At 51.2% G+C, this 25,738-nt stretch overlaps 15 protein-coding genes across 15 annotated transcripts; 8 read left to right on the forward strand and 7 right to left on the reverse strand.

Moving 5' to 3' along the window:
* Positions 1-115: 115 nt before the first annotated feature.
* NEDG_00282 (uncharacterized protein) lies at positions 116-766 on the reverse strand (the record flags this gene model as incomplete). The annotated part of the gene is made up of 1 exon (XM_067687700.1): positions 116-766. The coding sequence occupies one exon, from the start codon at positions 764-766 to the stop codon at positions 116-118; it is 651 nt and encodes a 216-aa protein (XP_067545408.1).
* A 237-nt stretch (positions 767-1,003) lies between these two features.
* NEDG_00283 (uncharacterized protein) lies at positions 1,004-1,774 on the reverse strand (the record flags this gene model as incomplete). The annotated part of the gene is made up of 1 exon (XM_067687701.1): positions 1,004-1,774. One exon carries the CDS (start codon positions 1,772-1,774, stop codon positions 1,004-1,006), a length of 771 nt encoding a protein of 256 aa, XP_067545409.1.
* Positions 1,775-2,009: 235 nt separating this feature from the next.
* Positions 2,010-3,884, forward strand: NEDG_00284 (ATP-binding cassette, subfamily B, bacterial; the record flags this gene model as incomplete). Its single annotated transcript, XM_067687702.1, has 1 exon — positions 2,010-3,884. The coding sequence occupies one exon, from the start codon at positions 2,010-2,012 to the stop codon at positions 3,882-3,884; it is 1,875 nt and encodes a 624-aa protein (XP_067545410.1).
* Positions 3,885-3,998: 114 nt separating this feature from the next.
* Positions 3,999-5,015, forward strand: NEDG_00285 (uncharacterized protein; the record flags this gene model as incomplete). Its single annotated transcript, XM_067687703.1, has 1 exon — positions 3,999-5,015. The coding sequence occupies one exon, from the start codon at positions 3,999-4,001 to the stop codon at positions 5,013-5,015; it is 1,017 nt and encodes a 338-aa protein (XP_067545411.1).
* Positions 5,016-5,048: 33 nt separating this feature from the next.
* NEDG_00286 (uncharacterized protein) lies at positions 5,049-5,606 on the forward strand (the record flags this gene model as incomplete). The annotated part of the gene is made up of 1 exon (XM_067687704.1): positions 5,049-5,606. The coding sequence occupies one exon, from the start codon at positions 5,049-5,051 to the stop codon at positions 5,604-5,606; it is 558 nt and encodes a 185-aa protein (XP_067545412.1).
* Positions 5,607-5,763: 157 nt separating this feature from the next.
* On the reverse strand, positions 5,764-8,655 carry NEDG_00287 (exportin-1; the record flags this gene model as incomplete). The annotated part of the gene is made up of 1 exon (XM_067687705.1): positions 5,764-8,655. The coding sequence occupies one exon, from the start codon at positions 8,653-8,655 to the stop codon at positions 5,764-5,766; it is 2,892 nt and encodes a 963-aa protein (XP_067545413.1).
* An 88-nt stretch (positions 8,656-8,743) lies between these two features.
* Positions 8,744-9,238, forward strand: NEDG_00288 (60S ribosomal protein uL11; the record flags this gene model as incomplete). The annotated part of the gene is made up of 1 exon (XM_067687706.1): positions 8,744-9,238. One exon carries the CDS (start codon positions 8,744-8,746, stop codon positions 9,236-9,238), a length of 495 nt encoding a protein of 164 aa, XP_067545414.1.
* Positions 9,239-9,272: 34 nt separating this feature from the next.
* Positions 9,273-11,978, forward strand: NEDG_00289 (uncharacterized protein; the record flags this gene model as incomplete). Its single annotated transcript, XM_067687707.1, has 1 exon — positions 9,273-11,978. The coding sequence occupies one exon, from the start codon at positions 9,273-9,275 to the stop codon at positions 11,976-11,978; it is 2,706 nt and encodes a 901-aa protein (XP_067545415.1).
* A 69-nt stretch (positions 11,979-12,047) lies between these two features.
* Positions 12,048-12,362, reverse strand: NEDG_00290 (uncharacterized protein; the record flags this gene model as incomplete). The annotated part of the gene is made up of 1 exon (XM_067687708.1): positions 12,048-12,362. One exon carries the CDS (start codon positions 12,360-12,362, stop codon positions 12,048-12,050), a length of 315 nt encoding a protein of 104 aa, XP_067545416.1.
* Positions 12,363-12,447: 85 nt separating this feature from the next.
* On the reverse strand, positions 12,448-14,772 carry NEDG_00291 (ubiquitin-protein ligase E3 A; the record flags this gene model as incomplete). The annotated part of the gene is made up of 1 exon (XM_067687709.1): positions 12,448-14,772. The coding sequence occupies one exon, from the start codon at positions 14,770-14,772 to the stop codon at positions 12,448-12,450; it is 2,325 nt and encodes a 774-aa protein (XP_067545417.1).
* A 124-nt stretch (positions 14,773-14,896) lies between these two features.
* On the forward strand, positions 14,897-16,159 carry NEDG_00292 (26S proteasome regulatory subunit T1; the record flags this gene model as incomplete). The annotated part of the gene is made up of 1 exon (XM_067687710.1): positions 14,897-16,159. One exon carries the CDS (start codon positions 14,897-14,899, stop codon positions 16,157-16,159), a length of 1,263 nt encoding a protein of 420 aa, XP_067545418.1.
* Positions 16,160-16,295: 136 nt separating this feature from the next.
* NEDG_00293 (uncharacterized protein) lies at positions 16,296-16,529 on the forward strand (the record flags this gene model as incomplete). The annotated part of the gene is made up of 1 exon (XM_067687711.1): positions 16,296-16,529. The coding sequence occupies one exon, from the start codon at positions 16,296-16,298 to the stop codon at positions 16,527-16,529; it is 234 nt and encodes a 77-aa protein (XP_067545419.1).
* Positions 16,530-16,640: 111 nt separating this feature from the next.
* NEDG_00294 (uncharacterized protein) lies at positions 16,641-17,753 on the reverse strand (the record flags this gene model as incomplete). Its single annotated transcript, XM_067687712.1, has 1 exon — positions 16,641-17,753. One exon carries the CDS (start codon positions 17,751-17,753, stop codon positions 16,641-16,643), a length of 1,113 nt encoding a protein of 370 aa, XP_067545420.1.
* A 32-nt stretch (positions 17,754-17,785) lies between these two features.
* On the forward strand, positions 17,786-23,680 carry NEDG_00295 (uncharacterized protein; the record flags this gene model as incomplete). Its single annotated transcript, XM_067687713.1, has 1 exon — positions 17,786-23,680. The coding sequence occupies one exon, from the start codon at positions 17,786-17,788 to the stop codon at positions 23,678-23,680; it is 5,895 nt and encodes a 1,964-aa protein (XP_067545421.1).
* Positions 23,681-23,956: 276 nt separating this feature from the next.
* Positions 23,957-25,642, reverse strand: NEDG_00296 (uncharacterized protein; the record flags this gene model as incomplete). The annotated part of the gene is made up of 1 exon (XM_067687714.1): positions 23,957-25,642. One exon carries the CDS (start codon positions 25,640-25,642, stop codon positions 23,957-23,959), a length of 1,686 nt encoding a protein of 561 aa, XP_067545422.1.
* Between the last annotated feature and the right edge of the window lie 96 nt (positions 25,643-25,738).

Genomic DNA, 25,738 nt, shown 5'->3' on the forward strand with positions numbered 1-25,738 from the left:
ATTGGCACGGGCCTTGTCATGATCTGGCACGGGCCTTACCACACCCACACCCATACCCGAACCCATACCCCAATCTCTGTGTTCTTAGAGGCGGGACAAATTTACTTCGGGGGTGCTACCCCAGGGTGTCGTTCTTTCTGGCCACCTTCCTATCTTGCTGATACCTTTGGATTTTCAGAGGCTGGAAGAAGACGCTTCGAATAGCGAGCGTGTCAAACTTTATCTCTGGTATGCAGAACGACCGGTCAATAATGGGGTTGTGGTGTGTTATTCGGCTACAAATGATGTCTTCGAGTTTAATGCATTCGTCAGTGACTTTCTCTTTCTTTTCAATCTTCTTTTCAGCCTTCTCTATCTTGCGCTTCTTCTTAGCATCCATGCTCTTCTTCAGAAGGTGGTCAAACGAAGAGCTGCGCTTACTCAGGGCTCTTTTCATGTGGATGCTGTGGGCTTTGCAGTTAAGGCTCCTGGTGCATTTGGTTCCTGTGAGCGGGTCTACCACGCCACAGTGGTTGTCGTAAAACTGGGTGTCTGGTTTGGGCGCGACTCCTTTGCAGTGGTGGTCCCTGATGTTTCTTCTTAGGAGGACGTCTTTGCAGATGGTGCAGGTAAAGAGGGCGTCGTCAGTGGGTATGCGGTTCATTATCTCTCTTGATGCTTTGGCTGGCGCTAGTTCTCTCACCACGGGAATGCTAATTTCCGCCTCTTCGGGCGTATCCCTTCGGAAGTATGCGTCTTTGGGCACCTCTCTCCTCGACTGAGGCATCTTTATTTATTTAACTCAAAAGTCTGCTATATCCTTTAGTGTTACACGAATGCACAACAGGGGGAAAGCTTCCTGGCTTGTTTTTGCAGAGCTCTGCTCCTGGCCGGTGCAGGTACCTGGTGCTTTTGTCAAGACACCCTGAAACATCCCCGTCCTAGTCCTAGTCCTAGTCCTCCAAGCACAGGCAAGCGGTCGAAAACCTCGAAAACCTCGAAAGCCTCGAAAAGCTCGAAAAGCTCAGAACTTCATTCCTCTGAACCACTGGGGAACGCCAACCCCGAACAGGTAAAGAATGCTTTCTATGTCCTTGTGCTCAATGGCTGTCTTGGCAAGCTTGGTGAGGATGGGCTTGGAGGATCTGGGGAGCATGGTGGAGAAGAGGGAGTAGTTTTTAACGGTGAAACGCACCAAGGCATCTAATGACGTCAACACTTCAGGCTTGACAAAGAAAGGAATCATTTCTTCGCCCAGCTCCTTTGTTAGAAGAGGGTGGATCTTTTCGGCGTAGATAAGCTCAGCAATCGAGGCTTTGATGTTTTGGGCAGGCGTAACGTGGTCATCGTGGAGCTGGAACTCCATAAAGTCTATTTCAACCAGATTCTCTCTTATTTGCTTGAACAGTCGATCTGGAGACTTTCCCAGCGTGCTAATGGCGGGGGTGCCTAGGGACTGGACTTTCAGCCTTAGCGCTGTGTCATTGGACAGGAGCAGGGTTACGTTGTTCATTTGGCAGGCAATGGCAATGGAGTCGTCGTTATTTTGCCCGGCAGAAGACACGGCCTCTTCCAGAACGACTTTTGGGTTGGGGCGAACACTCTCGTCTTCAAGAAAGCGCAGAGCCACGCGGGCCGAGGGGTTGTTCACTTTGAGAGCATCTAGTTCGCGCAAAACCATGCGAGGTATGAAGAAGGCAACATGGATGGTGTTCATTTGTCTTGTTGTTTCTTTGAGGGTTTCAAGCGTGTCAAGAAGCACGTTTGTATCAACGCCTACCAAAAACGCGCCCATCCAAAAACAGAAAATAAAATCGGACAAGGCAAGCTAAAAAACGCCCAGTACGGGGCTCGAACCCGCGGCCCTCAGATTAAGAGTCTGATGCTCTACCGACTGAGCTAACCGGGCACATTTAATGTATGCCAGGGTAAACGTGTTTTTGGGTCTGGTAGCACAGTCAACGGTAGTTGGCTGATTCTGATGCTCACCACTTCTTGGGTTAAAGTGTTCTTAAATTTTTTAGTATGTAATGACTTCTGAAAAGACAGTTTCTGAGCTAGTAATTGAGGAGAAGCTCTTAGTTAAATACGACCACATTCCAGTAAAAGAGGTAAAAACAGCGCCATTCAAACCGGAAGACTCTTCAGAATCGGAGGAATCAAGCGAGGCATCTATGGCCACGAACACCCCAGGGGTTGCTTATGCCCCGGAAAGCACATCCACCTATCCAAAAGGTTTAAGCAAATACTACTATCTAACCCGAGACCTTTTTCTGGTTGCTTTTAAAGCCAAAACAAAGAAGCCTGCCATTTACTTGATCCTTGGCATTGTTCTTACGATCATCACCAACAATCTAAGGATCCGAACGCTTAACACCAGCTCCAAGCTTCTGGAAAACCTTGGCAAGCGAAAGCCTGGGGCTCTTGGTCTGATAGCAACCAACTTCCTGGAGAGCACGCTGTTTTCCGTTGTTCGAGAGGGGTACTGCCTTGCCTACACTCTGTTCATCAACTACGTGGTTGCCGAGCTCTCCAACAAGCTGTTTTCAGACACAATCTACAGCAACACCGACGTATCTAGCATCAGAATCAACCGGGTTATGGAGCGAGGTAACAGCTCAACCAGGCTGCTTCTACGAAAGATTCTCTATGTTCTGGTCAACCGATTTATTGGGGCTGTTATGGTTACCGTAAGCATTGCCAAGATCGATCTGGTCTACATTACCCTGATCTTGGTGTTCAACGTTATCTATGTACTGTTCACCTACTTCTACACCAGAAAAAGGATCGAGTTCAAGCGGCGGATCAACATAGAAGATAACAACTACAACAACAAGATTGTTGAGAGCATCAAAAACATTGGGGTTATCAAAAGCTGCAACACTGAAGACAAAGAAACCTCAATCTTTGCCAACCATATCAGAAACATGCTTCGCTTTTTCTACAAAGACAACCAAATCGTCAGCATTGTCAATATCGGGCAAATGCTTATCTACAGCGTTATGCTTATCTGTGTGATGATTCACCTCTACCTCCACGGAGAAACCGTGGCTATGGTCTCTTTTGTTATATCCCTGGTCCGGGAGCTAGATAAAATTGTTAGAGACATAGCCCTGGGCATCAAGGACGTGTGCACCTGCTATGTCGATTGTGAGGAGTACCTTGATATGAAGAAAAAGATGGAAAGATCCTCCACAACCCGAACTAACCCGAACGCAATCGCCCCAATCTTAACTGCCCCAGCCATATCTGAACCAGCCATTACTTTTTCTAACGTCTTTTTCAGGTACAAAGGTGCACCCAAAGATCTTCTCACTGATGTATCCTTCCGTATCAACGTAGGGGAGAAGATCTGCCTTCTCGGAAACAGTGGCTCGGGGAAGAGCACCCTCATCTTTCTGCTGCTCAAAAAGTACTGCTGCGCCGGAACCATCTCCCTGTACAACAAGAACATCGCCGATCTTGATAAGGAGACCATTACCAATGAGGTAAGCATTGTAACCCAAGATAGTGGCATGTTCAGCACCACCATCAAAAACAACCTAATCTATGGATGCACCGAGTACAGTGAAAGCGACCTGGAAGAGATAGTCAAGGCCCTAGGCATTGACCAGATAGTCCAGGCAAAGGGCGAGGGGCTGGACTTCTTTGTCTCAGAGAACGCGAAGAACCTTTCGGGGGGAGAGCAGCAAAGAATCAGCATTGCCAGGTCTTTGCTAAGAAAACCAAAAATTTTAATCCTTGATGAGTCAACCTCGAAAATTGATGCTCCACTTGAGCAATCAATCATTACCTACCTTATCTCACTGCCAATCACTCTTATCGTTATCACCCACTCTCCTATCGTTGCCAAAATGATGGAAAGAGTCGTTGCAGTTGATAACTCCCTGAAAAACCAACAATAAAACCGTTTTTATTGCCCAGGTCCTTTTGAGCCAACCCCCGCCCCCTTGCTTCCCACTAGGCCGCTCTATCTGCAGGCTCCTACTATTAATTTAAATTTTGAAATACAAAATTAAATGGTACATGGAATAGAAGCTGCTAAAGAACCGACCCCGAACACAGGCCAATGCATCTGTAAAGAACATCTGGAAGAAGTGGTGGAGCAGGTCCAGAGACACATCCAAGCCATGCATGAAAGAACAGAAGAAATAATCAGAGAAAGAGAGGAAAAAGAGAAACAGCGAATGGATCGGCTGCTGGCAATGGTCTCAGAGCAGCTCAATAAAAACGTGGCAGCACTTTTTGAGGGCATTATCCAAAGAGAAATCAGAACACACGTCGTGCAGCGCATAGATAAAGCCATCAACGCAAAAATAGACCAAAAAATGCAAGAGCTCAGCAACATCTGCACAGCAACCATCACGGCCTCGGTGGAGGGGAGGTGCATGCAGCAAACCCTCCAAAGAACCCTGAAGCCGCTAATAATAGACGGAATTGTCCCAGTCGTTGAAAACGGCATGACTGAAATACGGCTGCAAGTGCTTGAGCGACTCAGGGACATGCCAGTCGCCACCACCAGGCTGGAGGACGAGGAAGTCACTCTGGAAAGCAAAGACGAGACCCTAGACGACTTGGTAGACGTTTTAAGAAATGAGGCTGGATACAACGACGAGATCTACACAGAGGGCCCGTACGAGGCAGTGATGCATCTTCTGGAGACAAACATTGTTGAGTGCTTCTCATACGTCATTGAGTCAAGCGACCCAGACACCTTTATGTTTTTCCTGGAAAAGATGCCGCTTGATGCCGAAATGGACCTTTCCAACACTTTGCTTATCTCTTTTATTTCCCAGCTTGTCTCAGTTACCGGCATTGGCTGGAGGAGAGAAACAATCCCCGAGCGAATGAAGTACACCCTTCTCCTTAATAACGCGCTCTCACACATTGAAAGAAAAACCCTCACTCGAGAAGACGCCTTCAAGCTAGACCAGATACTTTCGCAGCTCTCAGAGGACTACACCGTTTTTGGAGCAGCACCTGAAGAAAAAGAAACCCTCAGCATCCTTGGAAGAATCAGAGAAACTATGGCCTAATCTGGCAATAAATGTATGAATTTTTGGTATTTGATGAAAGAGGACGCGCGAGTGGACGCGCGAAAGGAGAACGGGGCTGAGGCACGGGCCCAGAGACCCGGGGAAGCGGGCAGCGAGGAACCTGGCTCCCAGGAGTGGCCCGGGGGCATCACCGCCGAGCTAACCCGGACCTTTGCCCAGGTCATTGCCACAGCCAATGCCGTGGTAGAAGGCGTGGGCGTTCGCGCAAGCATTCACGGGGCAGACACGACCACGCTATATGAGCTGACCCAGAAACTATCCAGTGCAAGCGGGACCACCAAGGACTATGGGTACACGCTCTCCCTGTACGTTGACGAGCTCTACCAGTACGTTGAAGAAACACTCCGGGGTGTTTTTGACCGTTTTCTAGGCGATCTTGAAAAAGAAAACCCTTACGAGCAATCTAAAAAGTACGCTTTCCAAATTGTTCTTAAAAGCAAGCGCGACATTGAACAAAGCCTTATTGAGACCTTTGGCGTTACCAGCGAGATAATCTACCTCAAGCCGAGGCTTTTCCGGGAACGTCTTTATAGCTACGCCCAGAAGCACATACCAAACCACCTCAAATAAACCACCACCCACTCGCTCCTACCACGCCCCACGAACACTGTTTTTTGCCCTTATCCCACGAACACTGTTTTTTGCCGTTATTCGTTTATTCTTTTATGTGTGTTCCAATACGACCCAAGACCTTGTACTGGGATTGGCCCAGCCTCAGCCTCAGTCCCTAGACCGTTTTTATCTTGACCTTGAAATCGTCAATGTTATCTGCTAGGCCCTGGTGGGAGTTGACAAACTCATAGCACCGGTCAATGAACTCCTTAATATCGCTGGGGGAGAGGTGGGAGAAGGTCTGGTGGAGCCGCGTGCCAAAAACTTCAAGCACCTGGGACTGTGGCGGGCACCTTTCCTCAATGCTGTACTTCACCAGGGTAGATACGGCCTCAATCAGCGCAACAATGCCCCCCTCATGGTCTTTGTCCAGGGCAGCCCCAATGATGCACTCTAAGATGCCAAAGTATCCCAGCTGAATGACCTCCATGCTCCCCGTCCTGAGAATGTGGGCCAGGACCTCAATGCAGCTCTCTGAGACCTCGCGGTGCGTCTGGCTCGCTCCAAACGCCAGCCACTCAATGACCTCAATCGTGTTGAAGTGCGGGTCTGTTTTAGCTGCAGCACAGACCATCTTGTAAAAGGCCTTGAACAGCTCTTCGTGCTGGATGGGGTCTGACAGCACCACCTTGGCAATCGGCCCCGAAAGTGACTGGACCATTGACAGCGTGCCCTGGACCGTCCGCTTGGTCAGTGCAGCAAGCAGCTCAAGGGCCCGGGGGTCCAGGTCTCCTCCCGAGGTGAGCGGCAGGAGGATAATCTGCGAGCAAACCGACATAAAGTTGCCCAGCACAAACTCAATAGCGAACCGGTTGGCAATGACCGTGAAAAGCTCAAGAATGTCTCGCTTCAGCGAGGCCACGTACCTCTGCACCTGCTGGTTGGCCGCTCGGGTGCTGCTTCCTGCCGAGGAAAGCGTGTCGTACGTCCTCTGCAGGTGCGGGAAGACCTCTTCCATCACTCTCTCCCGCGCCCTGAGAAAGGCCGGGGTGGTGTCGGTGGAGCAGACGACTTTTATCCGGCGAACGGCGTGGATCGTTCGCTGCAGCCCGTCTGGCGTATCCAGGACCCGGTCAATCACGTCCTTCATTGGCTGGCACAGCAGCTGGCTCACCCGCTCTTCCACCATATAGGCCAGGGACTCGTAAATCATTTCAACCTGGTAGGGCTTCAGGAGGAGAATGCGGTCGGGCAGGGTCTTAAGCACGTCTTCGATGTATGGCCGGCTCTCGCCCTGCTGCACCACTGAAAACTCGGTGCCGCACTTGACCGCGATCTTCAAAAAGATCTCACAGGCCATGTCCTGCACCCCCCGGTGGGACTCTCGCATAAACTCAAACAGCTTGGCGCAGACCACCTCTAAGAACTTCCAGTACGACTTGAGGAAGCGGGGGTTTTGGACGACAATGTACATAACGCTGGAGGCAACCACCGCCCGGTCCCCTTCGTCGTTCTTCTGCTCGCACATCTGCAAAAGCACTCTGAGCACCTGGACCAAAAACTCTTTTTCGTCTGAGAGGCTCATCGACTCGGCAATCGCTCCAACGGCCCAGGATATCTTATTGACCTTCTCTCGGGTCCACGAGGCTCCATGGAGCTGCTTGGCCTCGGCAAGGAGGAAGGTGGTCAGCCCCCCGCTAATAATCGAGGCGATGTTGAAGAGCGTTTCTTTCACCTCTCGGTAGTGGGCGACGTGCTCTGTTTCCTCCAGCCGCTCCAAAACAATCTCGCCATCGTCATCTTCGGTGATAATGACCTCTTCAGGCCTGGGCATCTGTGCAACGAACACCCTAGCCAGTCTGGCGAGGACAGCGGCGTACCTCGACCTCCGCAGCCCTGCCGGCTGCTTAGCTGGGGCCGGGGAGAAGGGAAACTCCAGGAACAGGTCTTTGACAAACTTGGACCAGAACTCGGTGCACAGCCTGAAAATTTCAAACTCAGGCACCTCGGAAATCTCCAGAATGGGGGTTAGCGCGTCCACCGTATTGCACCCAAGTCTCTCCAGGTGCTTAACGTACCCGAACGCCCCGCTGTAAAACAGGACGATTTGCTTAACCAGGGCGCTGTCCTTATCGCTCAGCGTGGAGTAGACCGCTTTAAGCTGCTGGTTCATCTGCCCAAAGTACTTCTCAACAAAAGCACTGACAGCCACAAAGACGCTTCTAAGCATTTCAAAGAACTCGCTGCTCTCCTCGCCCGACTCAACGCTCCGCCTGCCAATCATTTCCTTCAGGATCGAGATAGCCTGCACCGAGAAGACCGAGTCAATGTACCGGCAGACAACCGAGGCAATGCTCGTTTGCAGGACAAACCCAATCGGCAGGTGCGGCGTGATTTTTAGCAGGACCCCCATGCTCGCCTCAACCAGCTCATCGGGCAGGGTGGCTGCGCCCGTTGATACATCTTCTAAAATGCTCTTCAACAGCCCAAAGATTTCAGTGAACTCTCCCGTCATCTGCGCCTGCAGCGCAAACGACCGCCTACTGGTTACGCTCTTGGGAAAGTTAAAGATTTCGTCGGACAGAGACTCCAGCAGGTTGAAGGTGTTGGTGCAGACGTGGACGTCTCCCTTGCTTGCCCCCAGAAGGTCGGAAATGAGCGTGGGCCACTTCTCGGGCCACTCTCGCTTGATTATCTCAATAAGCACCTGGTTCAGCCTTTTTACCAGAGCCTTCGCCTCCTCTTTGGCTTTCTGCTCAACGCCGTTTTCCAGGATGCTTTCAACGACGTACTCTCTTACGCCCGACTGCTGCTCGTCGGTGAGAAGGGACCACCGCATCTTTACGGCCCGCTCAAGGACCTGCAGTGCGAATATTTTCGACTTGACGTCCCTGCTCTCCTTGAGAATGTTTGAGGTTCTTACCCAACTGTCTGGATGCTCTCTGAATGCCAAAAGCACCTCCCCGGCTCTCCGATGCTCTGGACTGCTTGGGGCGTAAAAGCAGCCAACGACTTTGTCAAACAGGTCTACGTCAAACTCTTTGGTGCACTCAAGTATTTTCTCCATGCCTCTCTGAAAATAAAAAATAAATCCTCTTATTCGCCTCTATCTTCGCCATCCTCCATATTTTCTTTTTTTTTTAGCCCAGTAGTAGATGAACGCCGGAAACAAGGACGAGGTAAAATACGTTAGATTGAGAGTGGTCGGTGGAGAGCCTGCAGGAGGTGCTTCCCTGGCACAGAAAGTAGGTCCTCTAGGATTCAACGCTAAACAAGTAGGCGAAAACATTGCCAAAGAAACCACTGCCTTCAAAGGGTACAAAATCGGAGTGCTGCTTACCATCGTTGCCAGACAAATGACCATTACCCCAGAGCCCGGCACAAGCGCGCTTGTGCTTAAAGAGCTCAAGGAGACCCCACGTGACAGGAAGAAGGTAAAGAACGTCCAGCACAGCGGCTCTCTCTCGCTGGCCGCAGTTACCAGCATTGCCAGAATCCAGAGAACCAGGTCTCTCTCAAAAACGCTTGCCGGCTCTGTGAAGGAGGTTCTTGGAACCTGTCTTTCAGTTGGATGCCTCGTTGACGGAGAGTCCCCCAAAGATATTACCAAGAAGATCCAGGAGGGAGAAATCGTTATTGCTGACGAATAAATAAATTCATTCATTTCTTTCTTTCTTTAATTCTATGCCTCGGCTAAGCTCAATGCCTCGGGTGAAGATGCCGACGGTGGTCGATGTCACTGAGAAGGCTTTGGATCTTTTGGTGGAGTCAGATGCTTTAAGAGGGGCCTTTGAGAGGTGGTACCACGAGTACTTCACTGACGCTCTCTACGCCCCCGGGGCCCTGGGAGAGGGTGCTTCAAGGCTTTTGGAGGCCGAGGTTTCCGAGCGTTCGGTTTTCGGGGTGCTGGGTGCGCCCGAGACCGCGCCCAAGACTGCGCCCAAGCCCAAAGCCTCTCTGGGTCTTTCAGTGCTTGGGCTGGCTCTGGGGTACAACCTTGGGGGGATTGTGCCCGTTCAGGTGAGCGTTGGGGTGTCTGGGGAGGGGAAGGACGTTTGTCTCCAGGCAAAGATGTCTGAGGAAGAGGTTCGGGGGTGCATTGCTGGCTTTTGGGCTCGGGCAGTTCGGGAGCGGGTGGAGGAGCCTTCGCGGCTCAAAGGCATCTTGTCACTGAGCAGGGTGCTGCTTGGGCTGGAGGCGAACCCGATTGAGCGAGCCTTCTTTCTTTTTTTGGAGGGGCGGTATGGGCAGGTCGTTCCTTTGCTGTCGCTGATGGAAAGCTCCCTTCTTTCTTCGATTCTTTTGATGCTTTCTGAGAGGGGGTCTTTTCCCGTTAGCGATATCTCTGGGGGCGGGTTTGTAGACTCGCTTATTTATGGGCTGCTCCTGGCAGGTCAGCTGGAGGCCTCGGGTCGGGAGAAAAACAGGCAGGAGGAGTACATTGCCTCCATTGTTCTGATGCAGCTGGAGTGTGTTCGGGAGGACAGTCTTAGAATTCTTCTCAATTTTTTAGTGATTGATCTCATTGATCAGATGGGTCTAACGGACAAAAATATTTTGGTTTTGCTGGTAGATACGGGGGATCGGCTTAAAAAGCAAGGGTTTTTAGAGTTTTCGCTGTCTTTTTATGAGCGGGCGCTGTGTTTGGTGAAGGGGTACCTGCCAACGGTGATTAGCCGGTCGATTCAGGCACAGCTTCTTGGGAGGATAGTTCAGGTCTCAACGGAGCAGCACAGGACAACGGACCGGATAGGTGAGCTGCTTAGTACCCCGGCGTGGGTGGAGCAGGAAGGGGTGGTTTTCTCGTACCTGGCATTCACCAGGCAAAGAGTTACTGCCGTAACGGATGTTCGGGTTAGTGTCAAAAGAAGAGGTTCGGGTTATGGCTCCAAAAAACCCGAAAAACCCGAAAAACCCGAAAAACCCGTGCACTGTTTTTGTGACCAGGCACCATCCCACACAGGCCCACTGCACCAAGCACGGACACGGACACAGATACGGACACGGACACAGACACGGGCACTAACCTCAGTAGCTAGTGTTTCATATACCACCCCGAACATAAACCCGGGAGAAGAGGTAGGGTCTGGACAAAAGGTAAAAATCAAGATAAACCTACCTGAACTAGCCCTTAAACCTACCTCCGCAAAGATAACCATAGACGGCCATGCTCGCCGCTTAAAGCTGGCCTCTACCTCGGCCCGAACCAGCCTATACCTTACCACAAAGCTAACCAATACCTCGGGCCAGAGACAAAAGCTGGCAATTGAGAGACTTCTTCTGAACATATCAGGTGCTAAGTTGTTGGTTCGGGTAGACTACCACCTGTATGTACTGCCTGCCCCCTACACCTACCCGAAGGTAAAGTACATCCCGTGGATATCTGCGCACGGACTTACTCCAATGCTCACACGGGGGTGCAGCTCGAGTGGGAAGGGCGTGTACATCTCTGAAAAACCAGGTGGCGAGCCTGGGAGGTACACGGTTTCGTACAAAGCCTCCACGCTAACTAGGTTTTTTGTTCGGGACTGTATGAACCAAACGCTCAGGGTGCGCACCAAGCACCAGTATACGGAAGAGCCCAAGCCAAAGGTTCTTTACCACCAGAGAGGGTCTAAGGTGTACCTGAAAGTAACTGGCGAGTGTTCTTGTTTGAAAAGAAAGCTCAGGCTGGGAAATACTTCCAAAATAGGAAACCTAGCGGCAACTTCTATTTTTACGCCCGTTAGTGAAGACAATCCACTCGTCTGTGGGAAAGGCAGCAGCCGCATAGAGGAGGTGCTTAGATCGGTTCTTTTATTAGAGCCGAAGCCTGTCAGGCACTCCGCACTAAGCCAGGCGGTCAGAGCCAGGTTTTTCAGGGGAGATAGTCTTTTGTCGCTTATCCAAAAGTACGTTAAAAAAGAGGTACTTCCACACATGCCCGTTCGGGTGGGCCTGGACCCCATTGCTATTATCAGCACCTGCACCAACGTTCTCATAACCCGCATACCCCTTGAACGGTCCGTTTCAAGCAATCCGTACTCTCTGTGGGGTACCTGGGCCCAGGTTAGGAGTCTTGGGCGGTCAAGTCTCTTTGAGGCCCGCGTTCTAGACATAGAGAGAATACACCACCTACTAACTAGCACCAAAGAAGTGGAAGGGGAGGAGGTAACAACACCCCCACAACCGAGACTAAAAGTATGGTACATTGAAGGATGCCTGGTAGAAGGAAGGGAGGAGGAGGGTATATGCCCCCTCACCATTTGCAACTATTCCAGTGTGCTTTCTTTCGTTGTCATGGCTGGAATGAAGATGCTTTACATCAACCCACACGAAACAATGCAAGCTACCACTGAGGGTGCCCTAGATGGTCTGTGTGTTAGTATTGGATCCATAGGCAGTGGCTAGGGCGGTGTCCGGAAACTCGCAAACCCCGAAAATCACGCAAACCCGAAAATCACGTAAACCCGAAAACCCCTAAAGCTCTCTGATGGTGATGACAGAGTCTCCAATGGTTAGTTTTTGGTTTTCTGACTGCTTGGTTTTATTAAGGAGTCTTTTGGCAAGGTCAGCGTTTTCTTTCTCTTTGTGCTTGTAGGCCCGCTTCTTCTCTCTAACTTGCTCTTTTTTTTCTTCCTTTTCTTCAAGCAAACGCTTCTTTCTGGCATTAACTCGGCACTTTCTTAGTGAGGTGAGGTAGGTATCCCTTTCTTCTTCTTTGAATTCGATTTCTGCTACATCTTCCCTGCATAGTTTAGCTTTTTGGAGACGTAGCTTCTTGTAGTTCTTCATTAAAAAATTTAGCAGAGGTGTTTGTTCGGGTTAGTGAAGGGTGGGGACAGTGAGTGCTGGGTCGGTAATGTACTGATTTATTTGGTTAAAGAAGAAAGAATCCTTCGGTGTGCTGTACTGCTATGTCCAGCTTTTCCTGGAGCTTTTCCTTGGTTGCATATTCTGGAATTAGAAGGGTGTTGAAACACGTCTGTGAGGAGGGGAGGCGGTCAGTGTCTCCGCCATTCCTCATGAACACGATGGCCATCTTGCTTAGGCCTCCAGAGGGCGCACGATCGCTTCCCGTAACAAAACGGAGGAACTTCTTCTGTGTTTGCTTGTCATACGCCCGGAAGATCTCCCAAAAGTACTGGACAATGACTGAGTCTTTCCGGTAGCCGTTGTAAATGGTGTACTTCTCAATTTCTTCAAGGTTTTGGCACTCTACGCCGCCAATGAGGGTACTTAGCTCACAGGGAAGAAGCGAGCGAATGAAAGTGTCCTCACAGACGGCCCAGATGCCTTTTCTTATCTCCTCAAAGGCTTCACGCCCGGCCATTTCAAGGATTTCTTCGTGGTAGGCCCTGATAAACTCATCAAGGTTGGTTCGGGTGACTTCTCTGGTGGCGCAGCCACTGCCCGAGGGAAACTCAAGACACAGCTGGTCCACCTCCTCTGCCGACATCGTCTTCATTGCTGTAAGTGTTTTGTACACCTCCATGTCTATTTGTTTCAGGTCTTCAAAAACCGTTGGGTGTCCAAGAAGCTTCTTGTAAAACACGGGCGGGAAGTAAAAAGAGAGAACAGCGCCATTGTACGCCGCCAGACCAAGAATGCACCCCAGGCTGTAGTATTCATCCACTCTTTTGGATGCCTGCTCAGATGATAACGGCTTAATCCAGTGGTAGGTATTTTTTTCGTCAAAAATATCCCACTCTTCAAGCATTCGCTGGCTTAGAATTTGGAAGAACTCTTTTCTGATGCCCCCTGAGTCAATGCCATCCTCCCCAAGGAACTTTATCTTCATCTGCTTCCAAAGCATGCCTTTTTCCAGGCTCTGGAAGAACTTCAGGGAATCTTCAACCACAGTTTCTCTTTTTACCTCAAAGTTCAGGTACGGGGGAATCTTTCCTTCAAATAAAGACCTGAAAAACGAGTCCTGGAGCTCTGTTTTCATTCGGTCGGTGCTCTCTACGTGGATCAGGTCTGCTTTAGCTGCCATGTCTAGAATGAACGGGTAGTCCAGAATACTTGCCATGCCCTCTTTGTGGGAGCGGACTTCGATTTTGTAGTTGAGCAGCCGCGAAAACCTCCGGTTCACAAAGACCGAGTGGTGCACCCGCCCCGTTTTAACGGAAAAGTCATAAAGAGAAGAAAGAGTTTTTAGAATGCTGATAAGCAAGGTTCCCTCCCTCATATTGACCACGCTGGTGTTATCTATCACAATAATCAAACTTTTTATCAGGTCCATCAACTCGTTAATACAAAGTTCAGGTGCTAAAAAGCAGAGAGAGTCGCACTGGGGGTATTCGCAATCAGACAGTGACCCGTTACAGACAACACACACCTCTATCTCCCGAACACTAGCTCGAAAAGGTATGCTCCTGACTCCACCATTCACTGGAAACTCGTCTTCCTCAAAGTGCCCGCACTCAGGGGGCCTGTTGTAGCTCAGGCCCCCAGGCATTTTGTTGCAGCGGTTGGAGCAAATGACCTCGTGGGGCTGCGACGTTTGGCAGAGCTCCTGAAGAAACTCCAAAAAACGAATGAAGTACTTTTTCTCAAACTTCACCGACTCTTTTACCGCATTAAACAGCTTAACCACCCTGATTGCCGACCCTTTGCTGTACGCCACCTTCATTTTGGATATTTCGTTATAAAACAGGCCCTGGAGCATAATAGCCGTTGGCTTGTTTTTCTTGTGGTGGATGATCCCCGCAAGCTCAGCATGGACCCCGGCCCTTGAAACAACTTCCATGCCCCGCCCATAGACCGCCGGGGACGCAGGCACCGACTGAGACCGCGACTCTTTCTGCAGCAGGTCAAAGTAGAAGTACTCAAGAACGGAGCGCGCCGAATTAAAAGGATCCCGCCCCTCTCCCCGGGGCTTTTCCTCGGGGGGAGTGCCTGGAAGGCACTGCGGCAGGGCTGTTGTGCTTGCATTGGGGTGAATAACCAGCCTAAGCAGCTCTTGCTTCTCTTTTTTCATTGTGCTAACGGTTTTTCCGTGAAGGAGGTAGAGAGACTTGCAGGTGAAGTATGCCCCATACTCCATCAACATGTGAACTATGTCGTCAGCGAATGCCTCGGCCTCGGATATCTTGCAGAAGATGCCGACACAAGCAGTGTTCTCGCACCCGTGCACTACCTGCTTTTTCAACCGCTCACTAAGTGCTGTGGTTCGGGGAGGCTGCTCCTCTTTTCTCTCCATTATTTCTGCTCGGGGGAGTCTTTATATGCAAATAAGGGGTCAGGAGACAAATGATAAAAGTAAAAGATTATTCGCCAGTGTCCTACCAGCCGCCCCTTTAAATTAAATTTATTTCCGCTTGTTTATGAAGGAAGCAGACGTCTCGGCAGTAGACACCTCGCTGAATGACAACGAGCTAGCAGTTATCCTGAACTATGGGAAGAGCTACTACGCAGATGCCATCACAGAGACAGAAGGTGAAGTTAAGACCCTCTATGAAAGAGTAAACGCCAAGCTTGGACTGCGCGAGGTAGAAACGGGTCTCTCGCCTCCAATGCTCTGGAACCTCCACAGCGACAACATGCGCTCAAAAACCGAGAAGACCCTCCAGGTAGCTCGGTGCTGCAAAGTCATGGAGGGAGAGAACTCAGCCAAGGACAGGTACATGATAAGCATCAAACAAATGGCCAAGTTCATTGTCAACCGAGGAAAAGGCCTGGAAAGAGCCGATGTTACCGAAGGCATGCGGGTGGGTGTAGACCGCGTCAAGTACCAGATTGCAGTTCCTCTCCCCCCAAAGATAGACAATGCAGTTACTCTGATGCAGGTGGAAGAAAAGCCAGACATTACCTACTCAGACATAGGCGGGTGTGCCGAGCAGATAGAAAAGATCCGGGAGGTCGTTGAGCTTCCCCTCATTTCCCCAGAGCGGTTCATTAAGCTGGGGATAGATCCGCCCAAGGGGGTGCTCCTTTACGGCCCCCCAGGAACGGGCAAGACTCTTTGTGCCAGAGCCGTTGCCAACCGGGCAGATGCCGCATTCATTCGGGTCATTGGCTCAGAGCTGGTGCAGAGGTACGTTGGAGAGGGGGCCAGAATGGTCAGAGAAATCTTTGAGCTGGCTAAAACGAAGAAGGCGTGCATCATCTTCTTTGACGAGGTAGACGCGTTTGGAGGAACCAGGTTTGATGGCGGGGACAACAACGAAGTTCAGAGAACTATGCTGGAGATGATTAACCAGCTAGATGGTTTTGACATGCGTGGAAATGTAAAGGTGCTTATGGCCACCAACCGGCCCGACACGCTTGACCCCGCTCTGCTCCGGCCTGGGCGCCTTGACCGCAAGGTTGAGTTCTCCCTCCCCGACCTAGCAGGAAGAACAGCGATTCTAAAGATCCACACCAAGCCCATGAGCGTTGAAAAGACCATTCGCTATGAAGTCATTGCCCGAATGTGTCCCAGCGCCACCGGAGCAGAGCTCCGGAGTGTCTGCACAGAAGCAGGAATGTTTGCGATCCGAGAAAGAAGAAAGGTTATCACCGAGCAAGACTTCCACAATGCCGTGGATAAAGTCATCAGAGGCAATGCTAAGTTCTCATCAACCCCAAGATACCTGACCTATAACTAGGCGTACTGTGCTGTGGCATGGTGTGTTGTGCTGTACCGTGACATACCGTGACGTGCTGTGCTGTACCGTGACATACCGTGACATACCGTGACATACCGTGAACCCAATAAAAATGTCTATGGCTAAGTTTCTTTTTATGGAGAGAGACCAGCAAAGGAAAGAGAGTGCCATTCTCCGGGTGAAGAAAGAGATGCAAATGTACGAGGAAGAAATCAAAAGCATCAAAGCAGAAAGAGAACACGTTCCCCAGGGAGAAGACGCCATCTACATCCACCGAAACATCAACGACCGGTTATCAGAGACGGAAGCAGCCTTAGAAAGTTTGGCACGCATTCTTACACGTACGGAAGAAGAGCTCAGTCGGTTGTAGTGTGCTGCACAGTGTCGAACAGTGACAGACCGTGTCAAACAGTGACAGACAGTGGAACAATAAACAATCCAGGCCTAGGTCCCTGGCCAGTAGTGGTAGTTGGTAGCTAGTTTATTTTGCTGCCTTCTTGGCAAGCCTGTCGGCCTTGGAAGGTTTCTTCTTAATACCTTTCTCAAGGAACTCTTTGCTCTCCATTGCATACTCAGCGGTCATTCTCCAGCCCAGGCCTTTGGTGAGGAGCTTTTGGTGCTCCAGGAAGGTTTGGGCGTCCTCTGGGAACTTGAAGGTGACAAAGCCGTAGCCAGGGTTCTTCTTGGTCTTGTCGCTGGTAATGTTGACGCCTCTCAGCTTGACCTTCTTGTCCAGGTTCTTGAGGAAGTACTCCTCAATGGCCTTGGAGGCTGTTCGCCGGTTGAGCTTCTTGTCCATGTGTGAGAGGTGGAGTCTGCAGGTGCTTTTTTGGTCGGGGTCTCTTTGCTCTATTTTGCCCTCTTTTCGGTCCTTGATGGTTTTTTCTCTTTGCTTGGTTTTACTGTCGGCGTCACTTTCTCTCTTTCTGAGGGTGTCTGGGGAGACGTACTTCAGAACCACCAGCACCCGGTTGTTAAGGATGACCTGGTCTTTTAGGGCGAGTTTGCAGCTGGCCGGGTCTTTGAAGAGAATGAAGGCTCTTCCGGTGGAAATACCTGTTTCTTTGTTTGAGACGATGGTGCACTGCTCAACCTCTCCGTACTGGGAGAACTTTTCAGTCAGCTCGGCGTCTCCCTCCTTGAAGGAAAGGTTGGTGATGAAAATGGTTCTTTCTTCTTCGCCATCGGGCATGGTGCGCTTTTTGCTCTCTCCCTCGTACTCCTGTCTTCTTTTTCGGCCTCGCTCGTTTTCGTCGTCGTTGGCCTGCTTTTTCTTGGCTTTGAAGACTTCGCGGTCTTCAAGGTATGAGACGCCTATCACTCTTCCCTCAAGCTCTTTGCCGTTGTGGGTTTTGATGAATCTGTTGACGTCGGTGATGTTCTTGCACTGGACAAAGACTGCGCCGGTGAGAACGCCGTTTTTGGTGTGTCTTTCAATGGAGTGTGCCCCGGAAAAAAAGTTGAGAATGTCTTTTTCTTCAATGTTGAAGGGGACGTTGGTTGCGATTACTCTGAAGCTTTTGGAAAGTTCTTCTGAAGGTGCTGCAGCGCGTTTGGTGTTTCTAGCGAGTGTCGGCGCTCTTTTTTCAGACATAAAAAATTTACACTTGTTCAATTAAATAGGCTATGTGTGAATGCGCTAAATCTGCAGCCATTAGAAAAACACTTCTTAGCATTGAGGAGGTGGCTCAGGAAGAAGAAAAAAGCTTTTTGCTTGCCGAGCTGACTTCAGAAATAGAGTACTCTTCAAGGGACGAGCTCTGGATGGTGCTCAGCCTTATTAAGGACTCAGACAAAACCGAGGATGGAAGGTTTCTGCGGAGGACGCTGGCTGAGTGTCTGAAGACGTCGGGAGAGGTGGTTAGAAAGTACTACGCCGTATTTCAGAGCTTTATCGAAGCCATGCACGCTGAGTACTGCGGCACAGGGCAGTGTGCAGGCGTGCCGTGTTCTGTGCTTATTGCCAGAACCCTCTCGCACATTATCAGGGACACAAACAGGTTTCCGCGGGAGATGAAAAAACAGATGTACTCGACCAATGCGCTGTCCCTTGACGTGATCGGGCAGTGCATTGTTGCCTCGCATAGAGAGGGGGTTGTTTATACCGAGGTCTTTTCCCCGCTTTTTCAGATGCACAGGCATACCGCTTCTCTGAAGGCGGTGGAGGTCATTGGGGCGCTCCTGGTGCTTCTTCCGGCCAGGGAGGTTGGGAGCCTTCTCTTTTCACAGACGGGGCGGGAAGACTCAGGGTCTCTGCTCCGGAGTGCCGCGTACCTGGCGCAGACGGCGCGGCATGAAGGGCTGTCGCCAAAGGTGTGCATGGTCCTGGGGCAGATTGGAGGAAAGACCCTGCACCAGGCCCTGAAAAAAAGTTCAAGGTCGAAAACGGTTGCACAGGGGGTGTACGTGCTGGTGTATGGGCTGCTGTACCTGGTGGGGCAGGAGGGTGTTGGTCTGGAAGAGGTAAGTGCAGGAATTGGGGGGATAGTTGCAGGAACCACGGTGCATGCGCACCTATTTGCCAGTATGTCGGTTATTCTTGAGGTGGCCAAAAGCACACCAAAATTTGCAGAGATAGCATCAGTTGGGGTTGCTTCTTTTCTCAAAAGCCAGGCGGTGTGCACGGAGTCGATGGAAATGCTCCAGACGATTGTTGAGGCGCCGGGGGGGCAGGTGCTTGTGCCGGAGCAGGTGGGGAGGGTCCTTGGGGCCCTTGCCCGGGACAGGACTGGGAAAAGTGTTGGAGCACTCCAGGCCCTGAAAAAAAGGTATGGAACAGATCGAGAGTGCAGCGACTTGGGGCTTTGGGTCCTCCGGGGCCTGGAGTGCAAGCGCGTCCGGGGGCAGCAGTGCGAGTACTTTGGGCTGCTGGACAAAAGGTGCCTGTCAGAGGAAGAGTCTGCAGCGCTCAGGGCGAAAATGCTTGGGATCTGCAGGACCGCTCCGTTTGCAGACGTTGCCGAGCGGTGCTTTTCAGGTGTCTTTGTTTTTGATGGGGAAGGTCTTATCTCACTTGTAGAGGTCTTTTTTGAGCGGGCAAGGGGTGATGAGCGATTTTTGCGTTTGGTCGTTAGGCTGCTGAGCGCACAGAAAGGGGTCTATCTACCCAGCGCCCTGCTCAGAGAAATGCCTGCAGTGAGCAGGTACGCCTACCACATCCTTAGGCTTGCAAATGTGCCCGAGCTAGCTCTGGAGGCGTTTCGGGAGGGGCTCCATTACATTAGAACAGCCAGCCATTTTGCAAATGGAACCTGTTCAGTTTTTTATGGAGTTACCACATTTTATGAGGAAACGCGGGCCAGTACTATGGAAATACTTGGGGAGATGGGTTTGCGGGTGCAGAGGCGGGAGATGGTTGATTACAGCTACGTCTTTAAAACGCTCGGGTTTCTGATAGGCAAGCTACCAGAAAGCACTCCCGAGGTGGCGCAGAGTCTTAGGCAGATATACGCCCAAACCACAGGAGCGTCTTTTATTCTCTGGATCTATCGGGAGCGTGCCCTCTCAGCAGCGCTGCCAGATTTACTGGAGATGGTTCGGGCTGGGACGACCCTGCCGCGCGCCCAGCAGCTTGTTCTGGGGGGCGGTACAGCCAGGGCGCTAGACTACATAAGCACCAGCACCTCGGTAAAGATGGTTGTTATGGCGTGCAGGGAGATTCTGGAGGACATAGGCGCCGATCTGGCGCTGCAAACGCCCAGGGTGGCCAACCAGACACTGTCGTACATTCTAGAGGTCGTTAGCAACCACAGCGCGTCTGTGCACCTCAACGCACTACTTGGGGCCCTCTCCCAGGGCACCAAGAACAGCAAGGCCAGCTACCAGACAAAAAGAGCGGTGGTGGGATACATTCTTGGCAAGGTGGAGGAAGCCACGCCAGAGGCGTTTTCGGTTCTTTCGAGCACGCTTGATGTGGCCGGATCGGTGTACGCGCGAATACTCCAAATAGTGACCCCAGGGAGCCTTGTGCTGACAAAAGACGCGCTGCAGTTGGTAGGGAAGCTCCTCAAGGAGAGCAGGACGCTTGGAGAGGTTTCAGCGCTGCTTGATGCAGTAGACGCGCTTTATAGCAGCCAGGAAAGACTCGGGGAGGCAGAACATGCCATCTATCTGAAGCTGAAAATACTTGAGAACCGGATGTACCAAGAGCCAGGGCCGAGCACAGTTAGCCTGGTTCTGAAGAAGCTTGGGGCAGAAGGCATCCCGAATCGGCTGATGGAGAAGGTTTACGAGCTGTTTACAGCCACACACATCAGCACGGTCTCGGTGATCAAAGCAATAGACAGCTTTACACCCGGGAAAAAAGGAACACACTTCAAGCGGCTCTCTCTGTTCCTAAGCTCATCCACCCACGTCCCAGAGCCGTACACGCTCTGGGACGTGATAGAGACAAAAATGGGCCGGAATTGCCAGCCGCTGCGGATCACCAGCGCCCTTACGGTGTTCGTGCCTGAAAACGAGGTAAGAGTGCGGGCAGAGTACACGGAGCTGGTGAAAGAGCATTGCAGCTACATGTATGGAGGAGACACAAAAACCACGTTTGTGAAGCAGGTGATGGTCTTTTTTGTCAAAGAGTCGCCATGCCCAGTCATTAGCGCGTTCGCGGGCGTCTGCGACGGGAGCATAGAGGTTCTTTCGGAGATGTTCCCTTTGGCGCTTCTTGCAGGCATTGAGGGGCTATCGACGCCCCTGAAAAACATGGTGATTGGCGGAATTGAGAGAATCATCAAGCGCTCAGAACACGCCCAGAAAAGCATTTACGCCCTCACCAGGGCATTGGAGTACCTTCTAGTCCACTCACTTGAGGGGTCCCCGGAAAACAAGACGATTTGTGCCTTCCTGAGCCCGCAGGTTGGGTACAGGCACCGAAGACTGGCCACGGACCAAGAAAAGCTGGGCTTTCTCTATGCCTCCCTGCAGTACGGAAGCGTTGAAGAAACGCGGGTATTTCTCCGGCATTTAAAGACCCAGCTTCTTCCAGCCGACTCTCTGCTGGCCGAGCCTCTGGAGACGCTGGGGCTGGAGCTCTCAGGAAGGTTTTCAGGAACGGACTTGTCCGTTTTTGGGGCCAGGAGGAAGGGGGTGGAAACCGTTGGGGCCATCAGAGCGTTTGGGGAGGAAACAGACACCCTCATGGGAGAGCAGGGCAGTGGAGCTATGCAGAGGATCATTGAGGCCGCTCAGAGCACCCTTTCATCCTGGGACACCCCCACAGACTTTCTTCTCAAAGAAATCTACAAAAGCACAAGCGAGCACGGGTGTCTAGCAGCGATAAGAGAGGCCAAGGAAAGAGTTGCCGGCTCGCTCTACGGCGCAGCAACGCCCGAGTCCCTGCGGATATTCAGCACACTGAACGGGTACCAAAGCGCCAAAAAAGAGCAGTTTATGACACAAATACGCAACGAAATACTTGCCAACACGCTGCAGTACAGCAACAGGGCCGGGGGGCAGCTCCCCAGCAAGGGGGTGTTTGCGTCAATTTTTCAGGTAGCTCTCAGCAACGACGACCTGCCACTGGCGCGGGGCACCATCGCGCTGGAAGTATCAAGTGGGGGGAAGCAGAGAATGGCCGAGGCCGCGGTGGCCCACTTTGCCAGGACTTTGGGCACCAGGAAAGAGCTAGAGGAGCGGTGCGCCCAGCTGTTCAGAAAAGACGCGGACAGGCACCCGTTCATTAGCTCGGTCTGCGAGCAGGCCAAAACGCTCAGAAAGTGGAGCGGAGGCCTCTTCCACCGAGCAGCGCCGGCTAAAAAGAAGCTTGAGGGTTTAAAGGAGATGTCCAGGGTTCGGGCACACCGGGAGGACCCGCTTCTGTTCCTGGCGATTCTTCAGAGCACCGAGTCGCATCTGAAAGACAGGGAGTTTGCTAGTGATGCCAGGAGCTTTGTTGAGGAGACAGACCCTGCCCTGTGGATGCCGTTCCTCCACGAAGTGTTCCTGGTGCAGCCAGCGCTCCGATTCTTCCAGCCGTACCTAGACTTGGTAGACAAGCTCTACGAACACCATGCAGAGAAAGTATCTTCAATGTGGGCACACTTCACACCGGCATCAGAGCAGACACCGGGGCAGGGCCCAGACCACCCATTTGGAAAGCTTGAAAAAAACAACGGTTTTATCAGGCACGTCCAGTTTATTGAAATGGTAAACGAGCTAGCAGAGACGCCAAACGAGCGCCTGCTCCAGGAGCTAAAGCGCTTCAAGGAAACGGAAAAAAGGGGCAGGACCCTCCAGCCCTCCGAGAGCCTGGCCCACTCGCTGCAGTCGCAGGAAGGCGTTCCCTCGCTTACCCAGAGAAACATCCACCGATTTTGCCAGATTCTCACCGGCTTTGCATTCGTGCTTAAACACCGCACCGAGTGCCCTAACGAGGCAGAAGCGCTGGAAATAGTTAGAAGCTTACTTGAGCTTGCTGCCACCAAAAAAAAGTGCCAGGTCTGGGAAACACTTTTTCTGAATAAGATCAACAAGATATTCACCGCCTTCCCCCCGCTCCCCAAAGCCCTCGAGCTCTCCAAAGCAGCAGCCACCGCCATTGCCGGCATGCTTCTTCCCGGGAGCGCCCAAAGAGTTTCTTCCATCAGCTGCAGCGTTCCAGTCATACCCTCGGCCCAGAGGCCAAGAAAGCTCTCCCTCCACAGCGAAGGCGGGACCACCCACCACTACCTCATAAAGAAAGAGAAAGACATCGCAATGGAAAGAGCAATCTCACAGTGTCTGGCTTCGCTGAACGCCCCACACACCACCACGCACGAGATTCTGTCAACGGGCGTAGCTATCTCGGGGTACATTGAAGAAAGCCTCTCCCTGAAAGAAGCCATCCTGGAAATCCGCGAAGACAGAGAGGCAGAGCTAGGCGCCAGGCCCGCAAGCATCTCCAAAAAGGAGCGAGACGCCATTAGCTACCTCTGCCAAGACTATAACTCCCTGCGAGAGCTTGAAAAGCTTGAAGTCTACCAGAAAGCAGCCAACCACCCGGCCAGGGAGATAAAGGACTGGATCGCTAAGTACAGCCAAAGCATACCAGCCCACTTCGCGCGCATGGACACCTTTACCTCCACCTACCTCTACTCCAGTGCCGCAGCCTACCTCATTGGCCTGGGGGACAGACACCCCGGCAACATTCTGCTGCTCTTTTCCTCCTCGCTGGCAATGCACATTGACTACACCGATGCCCTGGACACCCTCCAAACAAGAAAGCACCACCAGGAAAGAGTGCCCACCCGGCTCACCCCAATGATTACCACGGCCATAGGACCCTGTGTTGAAGAACACTTCCTGATTGCGCTCAAAGAAGCCTTCCGGGCCTACAGAGGCTCTTTCTACACCATTGACAGCATCTTTGCCCTCTTCTTTGGGAGCGCTGCATACAGAAGACTAACCCTCGCCAATGCCCTGGGACACATCGAGCAAAAGGTGCCTCTGGAGGAGGCCGCAGATGAAGAGGGCAGAAGAATCTTTTGGGAGTCGACAGCTGCTGAAAACCTGGCACAGATGTATATTGGCTGGATGCCTTTTTGGTAATTTTTATGAACGCCTTCGATATAGCACAAGCGCTGGCAGGCAAGAAGCACTCTCCGGGCAAAGAGGGTATTTCCTCAGTCATGACCACCTGTGAGGTAGTTGTGTCTCTGGAGAAGAGCACCCAACTAAGCAGCCACCTCTACCAGACCCAGAGCGGCGACCTTCTTTCCACCGCTCTTCTAGCCAGACCCCCTTCCAGACGAATGGTTGTTAAATACAAAGCCGTACTTGCTGGCCTGGTTGTTTATTTGCCGCAGTAGCTCTAAGCCTTCCGCTTTAACTGCCGGGTGTTGCACCATCTAATCCTTGACGAACCCGGAGAAACGTGTTCTGGTGGGCGGTGAGTGCTTCGACAAATGCCTTACTGTCTGTTTTTGTTGGCACAGCTGTTAGCAGCTTTCCCTGGTTGTTATTAGGGCGGCGGTGGGCGTAAATCACCTTGGAGCCTGTTTTGTTGCCATCGATACCTCTGAACATATCCGAATCAAAACTCAGCATCGCAATCATAGTGTTGGGTATGCTGATGTACGAAGGGGTGCTAGTGAGCTGAAGCTCGCACTGCCGCATGAAACACCTCCCAGCGCCCTCAATGGCCTCTCTATCTATTTGTTGAGACAAGAGTATGTGCGTCTCAAAAAGCAGCAGCCCCACGCCTGCATCAAGCACCTTCGCCAGCCAGGTGATCTTTTTTAAGCTCGTGGCAAGTTGTTCTTGTACAGTGTACGGTTTAGGCTGGTCCTTCCACCGATAGCCAGTGAGGTTGCTGATACATTTATGAATGTATGCAGTATAGCCGTTATTTGTATCGGGTGAGAAGAAAAAAGCAGGTATTTCAAAGAAGAACTTGAAATATGGGTAGTTGTCGGTTGGCTTACCCTTAAACACTCCTAGGTTGGCGACTGTAGACTTTCTGATGTACTCAACCACATTGGTGTAGCACGGCTCAATCGTTCCAGTGATGGTGTAAACTATTTGTAAAAACAAGATAGTCATTGTGCAAAGACCCTGCTCTTCTTGAAGAAGGTTGGCTGGAAGGATGCTCTTTCTTAGCGTTACAAGTTTCAGCATCTTTTTTGGCGTGAGGGGAGCAGGCTTAGGTGCCCCAACTGCCACATACCCTATGTTGTCGTCCTCAATGTAAATGCTTCCCAGCATTCTGTCAAAATCATTAAGACAGGTTGTCAATGTTTTGGCACCAACAGCAACAATGCCCAGGTGGGTTGCGCTGTATGGCGTGGTTGCCAGAAGAAAGAGAAGGTTTGACATAAGGTCAAAAATGTTCTTGTTTAGCTCGTGTCTTTTGACCTTCTTGATGTGGGCGTCTTTCAGGGCTGGATCAGTGGGAGTTTCAGTTGGAAGGTTGTGTTTGACAAGCCGGTTGTGGGTTTTAATGAGAAGGTTCGTTATCAAGTCGATGTTGTCAGGGCTGTGCTTGGTAAGGAGCCAGGTAACAATCTTTTTGGCATTCTCCCTGTTCTTGGCCGGCTTGTCTTCAGTAATCCCAGATACAGTTATGTTAAGAGAAGCAAGCTTAGTCTCGTAATCCTGTTGTAGGAGCATGTAGCGGATCGCATACCCCTCAAGCACTGGTCTAATTAGTGCCTTGGTTAGGTCTTTGCAGGAAACATTCGCCAAGACACCAATGTGTTTGTCGAGGTTATCAACTTTTGTGGGTGGAATAGGCGTTCTTAAAAATTCGTTGGAGCCAGACATAGCAGCGCCCCACCCTCCAAGTTGAAAGATGTCAACCGTGGGCATCTTAAGATCCTGCTTTTTTTTCTTTTCTTTACCATCTTTCTTCTTTTTAGCTGCCTGGGCTGCACCTTCTCCAGTAACCACGATGGTGTCATCATCATCAGGTATGTAGATACCTATTGCGATTAGCGCAACCAAGAACAGGAGAAAAGCTCCCAGGATGTAGAAGAGCTTCTTTTTTTCGCTTGTGTTTGCTATCTCTCCCATTGCCTCCTTAATTACGTAGCTAATAAAATATAAATTTAATATAGCCAATAGAATAACCGTAATTTATACAGCCAATAAAAAACCTAACGGCCAACC

The sequence above is a fragment of the Nematocida displodere genome (assembly GCF_001642395.1).
Source record: "Nematocida displodere strain JUm2807 chromosome Unknown 1, whole genome shotgun sequence".
Taxonomy (NCBI): Eukaryota; Fungi; Microsporidia; genus Nematocida; species Nematocida displodere.